The following is a 13,467-nucleotide window of genomic DNA, read 5'->3' as shown; positions in this document are numbered from 1 at the left end:
GAAAAAAAATTCATAAACTACCAATAACCTCTTTAGATAATGAAATGTCGCCTTACGTTGGGGCAGTTTTATCTGATATTCGTGACGGATTATCGCGGGTTTTCTGTAGCCAAGATGGCACATAACATAGATTTTAGTAATGGTAAAGTGCAAGAAGTGCATGGGAATCCTCGTAACGATGTGGTCCGCAATTTTGAGCATTTCTGTAAGGTAAAACAGCAGTCACATGTCCTTTTACACTTAAACTATCAATTCATTATTTCCGTTTTTTGTTCAGTAAAACAGACTCTTTGGAAACCCTCTGTAAATTTGAGATACAAACGAATCCTTTACATAAGCTAAGAAAGAAAACATATTTCTTTTTCTCATATAAAATAAATGAGTGCTGCATATTTGTCTCAATTGTAGGCGCTTCACCCCCTTTCTAAGCGGGCGTGCCAAGCGTTTATCACAATTTACTTCCGAACCGTTTTTCAAATCATAATGCTCGCCATGCCTCGTTGATTTTTTGTCAAAGGTAGAATTCACATTTATCATCCCTGCAATGTTTAATTTCCCCATTTCGTCAAGCATTGTTTCGACGATTCTAATAATTCTGAGAACGAAAGTTCACACTTTTCATTTTGTTTTAAACGTTAATTACGAATTAATTTCAGAAATATTTCTTCCGTAACTTAAAAATCTTTGGCTGTGGTTTTAACATTACCAAATTACCGTTAAGCCACAGAATGAATTAGCGTAAATTAATTAGTCCCCGGATAATTGGGACAACTGTTTTATAAAAAACTGAAACAAATGGATCGGAACTGAATGTTAAAATATAGACGGCATTTTTCGAGAAGGAAATATAAACAAAAAAAATTGGGACTCCGCACTTTAATTAGTTTTAAGATTTAAGGAGTTAAAAAAATTCTTAAATAACGAAGAAATTAAATCGGTGTTTTTTTAAAGAGAATGATGGAAATCCTTTAGACACCCTTTGCATTTACGCCAATTTCATTGATGACTTGAAATGATTTGAAGAATATAAGGCAAATCTTACTTCTTAAAAAAGTCACTTAATGTGTATTAAATTGAGATTTTGTTTTTCTTTTCGTACGAATTTTTTTTAATATTATTTTATTTTTCTTTGAGTTCTTTCTGATCTCGGTTTATATGGACCTGCGGATTATTGGGACAAAAAATATTTTCCTGTTTTGCTCTTATTTAAGCGAAGTCGACTGTAATTGAATTCCAATTTTAATTCATTATGTGATTGTTGAGCAGACTCTTGGTTAAAATGTCGTTAATTTTACACTACAATTTCAATCGTTATCAAGGAGAAAAAAATGAAAATCTTGCTCATGTTCTTGGACCAAAGTCTGAGCGCCGAGGTCAAAAGGTCGGTAGTATAAAATCTCTTTAAAATTGGTTGATGATGAATTCTCTTTCTTCTGTCCAATATTTGTTATGTAAACATCTTATCGCGCCATCGTTTAAAAATAGGTACCATTACGTAGATAAAGAGAGATTTTACTTTGCTGAAATAAATCGGAGGGTAAAATCAGCCAAAAGTGCAAATGAAATCACTTAATTATGCAAATTTTATATTTATCTTCACAAAGGAAACAATTTTGCTGTCGGAAAACAATCAGAAACGAAATTTCAAGCCTCAATTTTCTGAATTTTGAAACACTTGATATAGAAATTAGGCATTGGTTTGAAAGTGATCGATTTTAGCTGCTATAATTGGATGAATGCAAGCAACAAGTTTTGACAAGCCAAACATTCATAGCATTTTAATGCAACAGCTTTCACAGCCGAATAAATTTTTCAGAATTCATAATAAAATTACCACTTTAAAGTAGATTGCAATAAAAATTAAACGAGGTCATAAAAATTATACAGGGACGCTTCCTTAAATGCAAAACTATTCTAATACACACGTAACATCACAATCAATTTCTTATCAATGACTTTGCAGATGTGCGGAGAGATCATCTTTGATAAGCTCATTTCACATGACGTCTTTGAAAATGCTGACGGAATAAATAGGTATGTGAAATAAAGAAACAAAGAATATAGTAATGTGAATAAAATAAAAAATATGAATTATTGTAAAGGTATTTTTCCGCGGATGGCGGCAATAATTCACCGAAACTGCACCGATTTGAGCGGGCGTTAAAAAGAATAATAAAGCATTCAACCTACGATAAAATAATCTATGTATATAAAATTTTATCTACTTACCGTATGGTCGTTGATAATCTGGTTTCGTTGCCATATCGATAACCACTATCAACAAAACCAACTGCAACGTTTATAAGACAGCACGAACAGTCATGCTAAGAAGCACGAAGCGTTCGGACAGTTTATTTTTCAGTGCCTGTAATTGAGTAGTGGGGAGTTGGTGCTTGTGTATTGGTGGAAGTGGGGAGAAACGCCTCAATTTTATTTGCTTTCTTATTTTGGACAAGCGTAAGTATCATGGGGTCTTCTTCAATCCACGTTAAGTAATCATGTCCACTTTTGCAAATGGAGGGCTTGATTGCTGTGGCCAATACCACGTCTTTTTTTTTCGCATTTTTTATGCTAGTTGGACAATGGTCATTATCTAGAATGAAGAGGACGAGGATTCAACATGGCGCCAAGGAAAAATTGTTGACTTTGTTGTTAACAATAACATCGGCAAGCGCGGCTTTGACCATTAATAAAACCCAGCTCGGTTTTCCGAATTTATCACTTTATTTTCTAAATTTTCATTGACTGCGAAGGTGTCTAGTGGGCCAAGCATTTTTTAACATGTTGGTACTTCTGTTAACTGTCAAGTTTGGCATTTCAGGGCTGTCATGAAACGCATGTCAACAGTGACATCTTTGCATGTCATTAATAAATGTTTAACCTTAAACTGTCAAGATGACGTTCGATGCAAAGTCTACCATGTTTAAAATTCCAAAGCCTGCTTATTAAAACGCTGTAGTTTTTTAATCATAACATTTCATTTTAATATTTTTAAATTCTCTGCCTGATAATTTAAATTTTTATATTTAAGTAGAACGGGTTAAAAAAACTACTGGAGTTTCAATATAGAACGTCATTAGGACTATTAACAAAAAGTAGGCAATTAATTAAAGGTGCCTATAGGACACAAAAATAAAATAAAATTAATAGCAAAATTATATGCAGTTCTAAACAAAATTAACGTATCGCATTAAAATCTATTCTAGATAAAAATGTTATAAAACCTTTAATTTTATTGAAATTTAAAAAATAAATTAAAAACAATTAACACATTAATGTCTACTTGTTATCAATACTAAAAAAAATAATTACAGTATGTACAAAACGTCATTCTTTCTGAAATTCCAAAAATGCAGTCAGTTTTAGTTAGGAGGGCAGAGGCTGATAAAACACGTATTTTCAGTTTTCGGAACAAAACATTTAATTATTACTAATGTTAATGAAGACAAAATAAAAAATGTGACTTTTTAATTTACAGCAAAGCAGAGAGCTCCATATTTTGATCACATTTTTCATTCTTTATTTGTCGGTTTTTAAGAAACTGTTTAACGTGTTAATAACTCTGCTTAACATTTTCTCTAATCATTAGGTTTTAGTTATATTTTCCTAGTTTAAAGTCAAAACTAAATATGTTGTTGTTTTTTAACTTCCTTCTCGCGAACTTCCAATCCAGATTAAAAACTTTCATTAGAATGACTCAATCAAACTTCCAACAAGTTTCGGCATGTTTAAAAATCAAATTTTTGGTACAACTGGAATGTGCACTGTGAATAAAATTTTTATCTTTTATATTTTTTATATCAATCGTTAAAATTGTTAGTTATTATTTTAATTATCTTAATCAAAAACTGTTATTTGAATTGCTTATCAAAAAAATTTTCGTTATAAAACACAAACATTGTGTCTAGATAGCACAAATGTTTAAAAATTTTGAAAAATAATTTTAATTGTCAACGCTGCCTCAACCTGAAAATATTTTGTTTACGCTCAAAATGTGCAATTAAGTCCCCATCAGGCAAGAAGTCTTTAAGTTGTTTGTTGTTGACAAGATTAGAGTTGTTATTGCAGCACCTTTATACCCAAGTTTCCCCTATGCAAATTCTGTGTTGTAATTTAAAGATTCTTTCCAATGAGACGCGTTATCTAATTTATAGTTAAAGTCAATAAACCCATTTCTGAATTTTGTCGTCGTCGTTAATTTCTTATTTTACTATTTCAAAATGTCATGTTAAAGTCAGGCGAGAGCATTCATCATTAAATAAAAAACAAGGGCTGTGTTTCGTTGTTATCAGCTGAGCTTTTGACACTTGACATTGGGTCAAATTGGAAAAGACCTTGAAAATTCATCTGCACCTCAAATACGTCAATGTCTCTAAATATTTCAAGGCATTTTAAAACAAAGATTCAAGGAAAGTTTTTATCAGCATTCAATAACAACAAAACTCTATGAACTGTGTTAATAAATCGTTCGATTGGCGCAGTGAAATCCAAATTTCTGCCTTTTGTTGTTGTTTTTTTCGATTGCTTGTTTACTCATTTGTTATTCTCGACATTGCAAAACATTGTAAATCATAATGTTAATAGGTAATAGTCAGTTGCTCCGCCTCGTTTGCAGATTAGGATCGGTCCTTTCACCCTTATTTTGTTTGCTGCGTTAGTCATAATTTTCAATACTGTTTTATCTCTGTGTATTTAGCTTCTGAGATAAGAACTTTGAAATGTCTATTTTTACAATGAGGGCAAATAATCATGCTGTACTTGTTTTTTCAGGTTTGTACGACCGATGGACAAGCATCTTGGCATCTGACACGTCTATGCAAATTAAAGTAACCCCTTTGGGAATTAAGCGACACCTTGAGAGAGGCGGAAAGGCCCAAGATTCAATAGATTTTTTTAACAGTTGCGGATGCGGGATTTTTGGGCGGAAAATGACGAGTGGTAGGTATTAGGGAAATTTCCAGAAATACATGCTAGAGGAACAAGCAGATTTTTTTAAATTCCAAAATTCATTTCCTTAGTTTGACTTACCTACAATTTTGCAATTTGACACAGTTTATAAAAAACTTTAGATTCTAACCTCCCTAAATTTTATTGCTGCAAAATTAAAATTAGAGTTTCATCCGTCAAACTATTTTTTCAAACTTTTTTGGTTAATCTCAAAATAAAAATTTCAAATTCTGCATCTTCTGGTTTATGTACAAAGTGATGGATGTTTTTACCATCAAGGGTGGCTATGAAATGTCAAAGAAATTTGCCGCTCATTACAAATGTGGGTTTAGATTTTTCAACTGACATTTGCAGTCAATCATAAAGCATAGTTAATTGGGAAAAAAACTGTTCTAATTATGGGTTGAAACCTAAAAATCAAAGACACAAAATCGGAACTAAAATGTCATTGTCGTGAGTGACATTTTAAGGTGTAATCAAACATAAAGTCGTTTTTTTTTTTAAAAACCACCAACACCGCAATCTTCCCCTGCATTACAACCGGCAACGTTGCCTAGGGAGATTTTTGGTGAGAAAATAAATGTCAAATTTTTGACATTTCTGAAAATCTGGCAGTATTTCCATTAAAAACGTTTCTTTTACAGCCTGTTGGATTGCAAATCAAAGGATTTAATAGTGAAAAGACTCGGCACAGCCTGAAAGGCCGTTTCGTGCAATCAAATTGTCAATTAGGCAACTAACCTATTTGATTTTATCACCAAAAAGTCACCATCGACAACGTTGCCGGTTGTAAAGTGATGGGAGAGTGCGGTGTTGGTGGTTTAAAAAAAAAACGGACGTTAGTTATATTCACTATGAAAACAAAGCGGCAATATATATATCGTCGTCTAAGCGGCAACTTCCACAATCTCAATTTTTACAAAGTCAAGCGGGAGCGCAAACAAACGGATTTTTTGGCAGTGTAAATAATTTTGCTCAATGATTACTTGGTATCAAATCTTAGCTTAAGATTAAATCTATTCAAAAATATGAAAAATAATTTCCACCAGTAAGATTCCCGCGAAAAATTCATCTGAGAAAAAGTAGAAACAAAATATTTTCAAAACTGAGATAGCGGATGTCGCCGCTTAGACGACGATATAATATATAATTAAAACACGGCTTATAAACAACATTTAGTCATTTTGTCGTTAAAATTACCAGGCTTACAACCCTTAATAAAATTTTGTTGCATTTTTTGATCGATCTAAAAAATAAGAATTTCTAAAATCGGTCGTTTCTACCATAAAATTTTAAAATTTTGCATAGTTAGCAACTATAAAAGCCTAAATTAGTAACCTAGAGCTTAAATTACAACTCCAAGTTACTAACTTCCCCAAATTTGGGTTAAAATGGCCACAGTTACAACTCATTTTTTGGAAGTTTTTGGTTCCTCAAAATAAGTAAATTCAAATTTTGACTTTTCTGATCTATGCAATTTTGTGTTCTTACGAGATTCTTCAGAGTTTCTGAAAGAGTGCTAATGATTGTCTTTAGCGAGCATTTTTCTATAAAATTACACTTTTAAAAGCCCGTTTGATTGATTCGTTCAAAGAGGTACATTTTGCTTTCTTATTTTCTTCTGCATTTATTGATTAATTTATACGGATGTTTTTAAAATGCGTGTACAAAACAGTTCTGCGCTATTTCGGAAAGAGCATGAAGTATGAAAAAACTATTTTTTAATCAAAAACTGACAAGGTGAAGGCGCACCTGAAATGACTTGTTTCCTAAGCAACCAGCAATTTGATTTTTTGTTCACTTTTACAACAGTGGCGCACAACCAAATTTAGTGAAATTTTTGTACAAGGTGTTTATAAATGTTTCTAGCATCAAGGGTGGCTCTGGAATTCCGGTCGTGCACTGCTTTTTCCGCTTTGTTTTCATAGTGAATATAACTATCTTAAAAATTATTTATAATGTTTGTTACGTCAATGAGGTTTCAAACCCCAACTAAAGTCCGTTTTTTTTTTTAAACCACCAACACCGCAATCTTCCCCTGCAATATAACCGGCAACGTTGCCTAGGGAGATTTTTGGTGAGAAAATAATTGTCAAATGTTTGACATTTCTGAAAATTACGCACTATTTCCGTTAAAAACGTTTCTTTTATACCCTCTTGAATGGCAAATCACAAGATTGAATAGTGAAAAGACTTGGCACAGCCTGAAAGGCCGTTTTGTGTAAACAAATTGTCAATTAGGCAACTAACTTATTTGATTTTGTCACCAAAAAGTCACCATCGACGACGTTGCCGGTTGTAAAGTGGTGGGAGAGTGCGGTGTTAGTGGTTTTTTAATAAAAAAAACGGACTTTAGAACAGTTTTCGTCTCAAAACTCTATGATTGAGGTTAACTAGAAATGTCAGTTGATAAATCTAAACCCACATTTACAATGAGCGGCAAATGTCTTTGACATTTCAATGATGCAAAGAAACATTTATAAACACCTTGTATAATTTTATCTCAGAAACAAAAAAACTTTTGCTAAAACTTTTTTCTCTTAATACAATGTGCGACAAGGAATGACCACTCTTTTTGTAGATGCATTTCAAAAACATCCTGTTTAGCGAAAAAGCGTTTTTTTTCTGTTTTCAAAAAGAGTTCTGTCAAAAATTATGGATACTTAAAAATGCAGGTAAATGGCCTTACCATCAGCCATTTTAATACCATGAGAAAAAAGTAAAGTAATCTTAAAAATGCAATAATTGCATGTACTTATATTTTACTTTTTATACATATTTTTTGTTATTTTATATTGTCAGACCTTCCACCATTCAAGAAATTCGAGGAATAGAGGACTCGCATTTATCCAATTTTTTGCCGAATTAAGGGTCAATCCTCTTTCAAGTTATTATTCTAATTTGCAGTAAAATTGATGAATCCGATAAATGGCAACGGTATAACTTCCTTCTATTATTTCCACGTCTAAGTAGGTCACGTTTATCATCCGTCCCACCTTTGCGATAAACTTTTTGAAAGGAAGTCATTCTAATTAAAATTTTACATTAACGATATTACAGTGCGCGATAAGAGTAACGCCAGTTTGCACAGGTAATAACGTAAACGTTTTATGAGTGCGAGTTTGAACTGAAATAGGGTATACGTGGTCGTTGCATCACTTGCTCGGAGCTTTCAGGTATGTAAACTGTTGATGGAAGCTTTTACGAGTTATTGTGAACGAAGAAGTAATGGCACTGACCGAGTTAGGCGGAATAAAAAACGACTTAAAATGTTGATTATATTAAACTTAGTATGTACAAATATATTTGACGCAATAAAATATATTAAAAAGACAAACTTTACAACCGCTTCATAGCGGTGACATTTAATGATGCAGTTTTCATTTTCCGCGTTGGTTGGACCGACATTGGCGCCGTGGGTGGAGATTCCGAGGCATTTTCAGCATTCCCCAACTCCTGGAAATGAGATTATTTCATCACGAGTTCGTTCACTTCTCCTCATAATTTTGCAATGTTAATGGAGCTAGCGACGTACCTTTCGCAAATTGTCGAATTAATATCCAGTCATAAATTAGAACTTAAAACCTAGAAACTAAAAAACATTACCGTAGAATGAAGAAGCGGAAAGTTATTTGTGCGTACAAAGAATAAAATGCGCTCCAAACAGTGCAAAATTACGTCACCACCAAGCAATTTCATTTCTTACTCACACTAATGTTATTGCAGCTTGCCAGCCGCATTTGAGCTAATTCAGACGAGGGGGTTATGTTGTTTGAGCTACCAAAAGGAGACATCATCGAAGAAACCGCACGTTTTAACTTCGATGGGGTTTTGTGGAACGAGAAAGCACGTCCTACTTTCAACTTCGTTCTTGTGGCGAACTTGAAGGCTTTGGTGAGGGTGCCTTTATTCAGATCCGATAGGTCTATATCCAACTGATGTGATTCGAGATAAGCTAGAAACTTATCCTACAAAAAAAAAAAAAACAATTCAGATTTAATTCAATTCTTCACACCAATTTACCGCATCAGGTGTGCAAGCGTTGTTTGCCATCTGTTTAGTGAGGATCTTCAGGAAACCCGTCTTGTCGGCATCTTCATCGGGCATCGCAAAAGAATACACTTTTTCTTTGATCTCATCGTTGTTCCGGCAAACGAAACAAAAAACTTTTTGGCACTGTTCCGTCTCTTTAATGTCTATAACTTTCTTTATCGTGTTTAACGGTAGTAATTTGACGTGTTTGTATAATTTTGGTCGTTGTAAACTGTTGACTCCGCTGGGACTCTTGGGGTTATTGAACGCTTTCGATTTCTTCTTACACACTTCGACGAGATCGGAGAACAGGAAGAGAACTAAAGAGTTGCCTTTACTCGACAGTCCTTCCGTCGCCGACACTTGGATTACTTCAGCTTTTCCTATGAATTTTCGGTGCGAACACACTATATCAGGGGGACAGTTATCAATGTCATTGAACATGTTGAAGAGGGTGACTTGAGCTTCCGCTTTTCGTTTGTCTTCGTTTATCAGATCCATGCCTTCTTTGAGACTGTCGAGAGCGCGGCAGAGCTCCACGTGGTCAGGGTTCGTTTTAGGGGTGTGTTTTATGAGATCTGCAAGAGAAAGTTACTAACATTTCGGACGATTTGTTACGACGACTTACTTGCTAGAAGGAGGCAAATACTCCCCAGCCTCTGCACGGGTCGTATCATCAATTCTTGCAGACTCTGCCGTCCACACTCAGGTTTAGTTTGACAGGCTTTCAAGAACGCGTGAAACCTAGGCTTGTTCTGATCACACCTAGTTAGGATTTCTTTCATTTCTTCAAAGTAATTAATGTAAGGGGGGTACGATTTTAACAGGTCTTTGGAGTACTTCTGGATAACGCTGCCTATCGTGTGGTCTTCAGACCACGAAGACGCCAACACCCGAAACTCATCGCGCATTTTTAAGTGCGTTTCGTAGATCGCGGGCACTTTGCCGAAGATCAGGTTCAATTCGGTGTTGTTGAGGAGAGCCTCCTCGTCCGCCATCTCTTCTAAGTGTTTCTTAAACATCTGCAAGGTTAGTGTTAGTACCACCGCAAGCTGTAACACCGTTAAACCAACGCCAACTTACGGTGATGATGGTGTTTAGGATGTTAACGTAGTTGCACTCAGTCTGAAACAACTCCAGGAAGACCTGCTGCCTGGAACTCAACCCCTTTCTCGGCGTATCGATGGTAGGTTCCGCACCATCAGCCAACGCCTTGTCTGGACTTGCGGTGCAGTCTAGGAAAGAACCAGACACTGACAACAGTCCTGCATCACTCACTGAAGATCTTCGTTTATGCAAACCTGGTGATTGCTGATGAGTCAATGATAACACTGCCTCGTGGAGACGTTTCCGTTTCCGCCTGCTGCCGCTGGTGGGCGTCGCTGAATGCGATTCCCTCCGAGCACTCGGGGAAAACGTTTGCTCGACGTACTAAAAACAAAAGTAAATATCACTTGGTTTTTGCACCATGCGGACTCACATCGTCATAGAGGTACTCCTTTTCGTCCAGACAGACCTCTTTCTGCACCGACGTCCAGAACCATTCTGCTTTTACGACAAAGATCTTGGGGGATGATGCGTCCGGGCGTTCTGAGACGGACGATTCGTCCACAACCTGGACAAGACACAGAGTTACATTGTGGCAAGGGGTGGAAATGGAGCGGGTGAGGTGATGAGTGAACTTGAAGTTAGTATCAAATGAGAGAAAATGAATTTTGGGGTGGTGTATCTGCCGTGAAATCCAATTAATTTTTATGTTTAGCTCCCCCAAAATCCGGATTTCATGAAAAATACACCATCAACTAGGAGGACAGTTTTTTTACCCCCAATTCGGTGAAAAACTGTCTTCCTTGATGACTGATTAATACAGATTGATGAAGTTAGTACCGATAAAAGAGGTCCACGAACATCCCTGGTGCATTCAGTGCGAAGCTCACTTTGGGAAATCGGATTCAGGGAAATGTTGGGAAAACAACTAGCGTTCAAAGGCTCGTCATGGTCTGAACCCTCCCCAAACGACAACCGCGTGGCGTTCAAATTACTCTTTTTCGCTTTTCTCGTGAATTTCGACGAACTAAACGTTCTTGTGAACAAACTCTTTTTTTTCTTCAAATTTGGAGTGAACTGACTCTCGTTCAAGGCACTCAAATTCTCAATCGCGTCAACAGTAAACACCCCCGAACTCGAAACAACACTTTGATTTAACGACTCATTGAAACTCGTAGCGTCAATTGTGCGTCGTCTATTGGAAAAGTAGCTCAACGGAGTTTTGAAAATTCCGGGAACTTTCAGCTTCTTCTCGCTATAACTTTTGTCTTTACGTCGTTTGCTTTTGACCAATGAGAGGTCAGCGGAGGAGTTCTTCCGTTTCCGGTTACTACTGGTCTCGGTTTTGTCGAGATCACACTCCCGCGATTTTTCGTGCAACGTTTCGAGAAAACCGTTGTAATTAAGGTTGTCGTCGACGGGTTCGGGGAGAGAGGGAGTTTGGGGTTCTGTGGGAGAAAGCTGTGCACTAGCTGCTTCTAGTGTGTAGACTTCCGCATGTTCCATTACCTAGAACCCATGACCATGCTTTATGATGGAGTCAAGCGTGGAGTGACTATGAACCGTTGTCATTAGTTTTCCACGGAACTTACCACGTGGGTGCACTGTGGATCGTCTAGGGAAGAAACCGTTCCACCATTCGACAACAGGATATCAGTCATATGTTTTTTCTCGTCTTCGGCGAACCCGACGAAGCAAACTTTAGCACCATGGAACGGTTTCAGTCTGTATTCAGCCTATAAAGAGGTTTTTAGCACTGGTTCTGGCGTTTTTGTCGATCTTACCACAAAAACATCTAACGTTGCGCTGAAGTCAACGTCATCTTTTTTCTCCCAACTGGCGTAAACCCATTGCGGATTCATCACAGGCACTCTAAAAACAGCCGCGTAACGATACTTTTCTCCACTACAAACGTTCGCAATTAGGTGGGTCACTTTCTGGGATATGTTTTTTCTAATGGAACCACCCATGTGGTGGATTAAAGGTACTAGAGAAGCCTGAAAAAGAGGTAAATTTAAACAAGAGGATGTGGACGTAATTAGCGCTCCGGCATGACATCATTTTCAATTGATGCAACGATGTAATCGGCTCTTGTAGTCTGGCCTTTATGATATGATTGCTATCATAATACGTACTAAAACAATAACGATTTCTGCGATGTCGGACTGCAGTCCCAATAACTGGGATAAACCAGCAGTTTCCGCTCAAAGTCCACAGGTTAAGTATTTAGCAAACGAACTGTTAATAGTCGTTAACAATAATAAATTATGTAATGTAAACACGAAAAATTAACACGCCGTGAAGGAAAAATCGTCATACAGAGTGATTCTTAAAAATAATGGGCCGTTGCTAAGATGGCACTAATTTGATTGGTGTTGCTAACAGTCAATATTTTTCGAGAGCCACCCTGCACATCTAAAATCTTACCTAAAATGTTCACCTGTGGCGTGCAAAAACAATAAGAAAGTCAGAGAAAGTCACGTCATAACAAACACATTAAATAAAAATAAAGTATAATTACTCACCAAGTCATTTTTGTCCCGAAATCCGGTAAAACACACCACAACACCCGTCATGGACAGATTAAAAAGCGGTCTCGTATTATCAGGCAGTGATTCATTTTTGCTGGCCAACTGTCTGAGAGCCACGGGCCCCAGAAGACACTGTTTTTGTTTACATAAACAAGTATAAACATCTCCGTCAAAGTCCTCCAGGACAAAAACAGTGTTGAAGGGGTCTTCGTGGTGACAATCAGTCCCATCCCGTGACGTCACGACAGGGACTCGAAAGGACTCAGCCACGGTTTTGAGTCCTGAGTTGGCGGCCAAGTTGCCCACCAAACAGATTCTACGATTGTCCGAAATGGCAGCAGCCGCTGAAAAATAACAGTCAGTCTAGTGGTTTCAGGAAGTCAACATAACCTCACAAAATTTTGTAAATTGAATCGTGAATGGGGGCTGTGGGGGTGGTGAGTGTGTTTGAAGTAGGATGACAAGGACTTACCATCATTTCCTGAATTTTCTTCCCCGTTGGAGTCGCTGCAAATCGAACTTTGGGGCTGAATGCGTGCGTCCATTTTGAAGCGACTTTTTGGTTACACCATCAGTACAAAGACACAACAATTATCACAAATTCGAACAAATCCCGACAAAATTTACGTCACACAAGTTTAAATATTAACAGTTTCACGATTTAAACCACCTTAAACACATTTTCGAGCGGTTTTACTTTGTTTGGAACCAAAAATGCACCATCCTTTCCATACCAAAACTTCAAAGTCAAACGAAGCGCTCTGATTGGCTGACAGGGTTCGTCCGAAATCGTCAGGTACAAAATTACTATCAATTCCTAGCTCAATTTCAATGTTCTTCACGCACGTTTTGCGTCACTCGTCTATTTCTTGGTGAAGCGAGCGAAAGAGATAGAGATGCGACGTGGCGA

General features: G+C 36.8%; 2 protein-coding genes and 1 long non-coding RNA gene across 9 annotated transcripts in view; 1 reads left to right on the top strand and 2 right to left on the bottom strand.

The window, feature by feature from the left end:
* The window catches only part of LOC148175523 (uncharacterized), a 29,772-nt gene extending 27,417 nt beyond the window's left edge, over positions 1-2,355 (bottom strand). For both annotated transcript variants that reach the window (XM_088037565.1, XM_088037566.1), the window contains exon 1: positions 2,230-2,355. In XM_088037565.1, coding sequence (XP_087893691.1) covers positions 2,230-2,263 — 34 coding nt within the window. In that variant the 5' untranslated portion in view covers positions 2,264-2,355. The remainder of the gene's footprint in view (positions 1-2,229) is intronic.
* On the top strand, positions 2,347-8,311 carry LOC148175522 (uncharacterized). Of its 2 annotated transcripts, XR_015770195.1 has the most exons (3): positions 2,347-2,457; positions 4,771-4,938; positions 7,750-8,311. It is a non-coding gene; the product is annotated as an uncharacterized LOC148175522 (long non-coding RNA). The 2 variants fall into 2 exon arrangements; XR_015770194.1 differs by lacking the exon at positions 7,750-8,311 and having other exon boundaries at positions 4,771-7,628.
* Positions 8,212-13,355, bottom strand: pbl (epithelial cell transforming 2 pebble). 5 transcript variants are annotated; one of them, XM_088037563.1, is made up of 12 exons: positions 13,030-13,355; positions 12,552-12,901; positions 11,811-12,023; positions 11,619-11,762; positions 10,867-11,535; positions 10,460-10,594; positions 10,063-10,410; positions 9,608-10,001; positions 8,971-9,557; positions 8,658-8,915; positions 8,483-8,539; positions 8,212-8,403 (listed from the first exon to the last, which is right to left on the bottom strand). In XM_088037563.1, exons 1-11 carry the CDS (start codon positions 13,100-13,102, stop codon positions 8,519-8,521), a joined length of 3,192 nt encoding a protein of 1,063 aa, XP_087893689.1. In that variant the 5' UTR covers positions 13,103-13,355; the 3' UTR covers positions 8,212-8,403; positions 8,483-8,518. The 5 variants fall into 5 exon arrangements, with proteins under 5 accessions (XP_087893689.1, XP_087893687.1, XP_087893688.1 ...); XM_088037561.1 differs by lacking the exon at positions 8,483-8,539 and having other exon boundaries at positions 10,063-10,232; positions 10,281-10,410; XM_088037562.1 differs by lacking the exon at positions 8,483-8,539 and having other exon boundaries at positions 10,063-10,214; positions 10,281-10,410.
* Between the last annotated feature and the right edge of the window lie 112 nt (positions 13,356-13,467).

Source organism: Gnatocerus cornutus, chromosome 5 (assembly GCF_029298725.1).
Source record: "Gnatocerus cornutus isolate USDA-ARS CGAHR chromosome 5, icGnaCorn1.1, whole genome shotgun sequence".
Lineage (NCBI taxonomy): Eukaryota > Metazoa > Arthropoda > Insecta > Coleoptera > Tenebrionidae > Gnatocerus > Gnatocerus cornutus.
Note: the sequence above shows the minus strand (reverse complement) of the source record. Positions and strands in the feature narration are given on the sequence as shown.

Bases quoted from the DNA above. Each gene is read 5' to 3' on its own strand.
- pbl (XM_088037560.1), bottom strand. From the start codon at position 13,102: ATGGACGCACGCATTCAGCCCCAAAGTTCGATTTGCAGCGACTCCAAC. The intron at 12,902-13,029 runs GTAAGTCCTTGT...GTTATTTTTCAG, and splicing joins AGAAAATTCAGGAAATGATG to CGGCTGCTGCCATTTCGGAC. The intron at 10,595-10,866 runs GTACTAACTTCA...TGTCTTGTCCAG, and splicing joins TTCGTGGACCTCTTTTATCG to GTTGTGGACGAATCGTCCGT.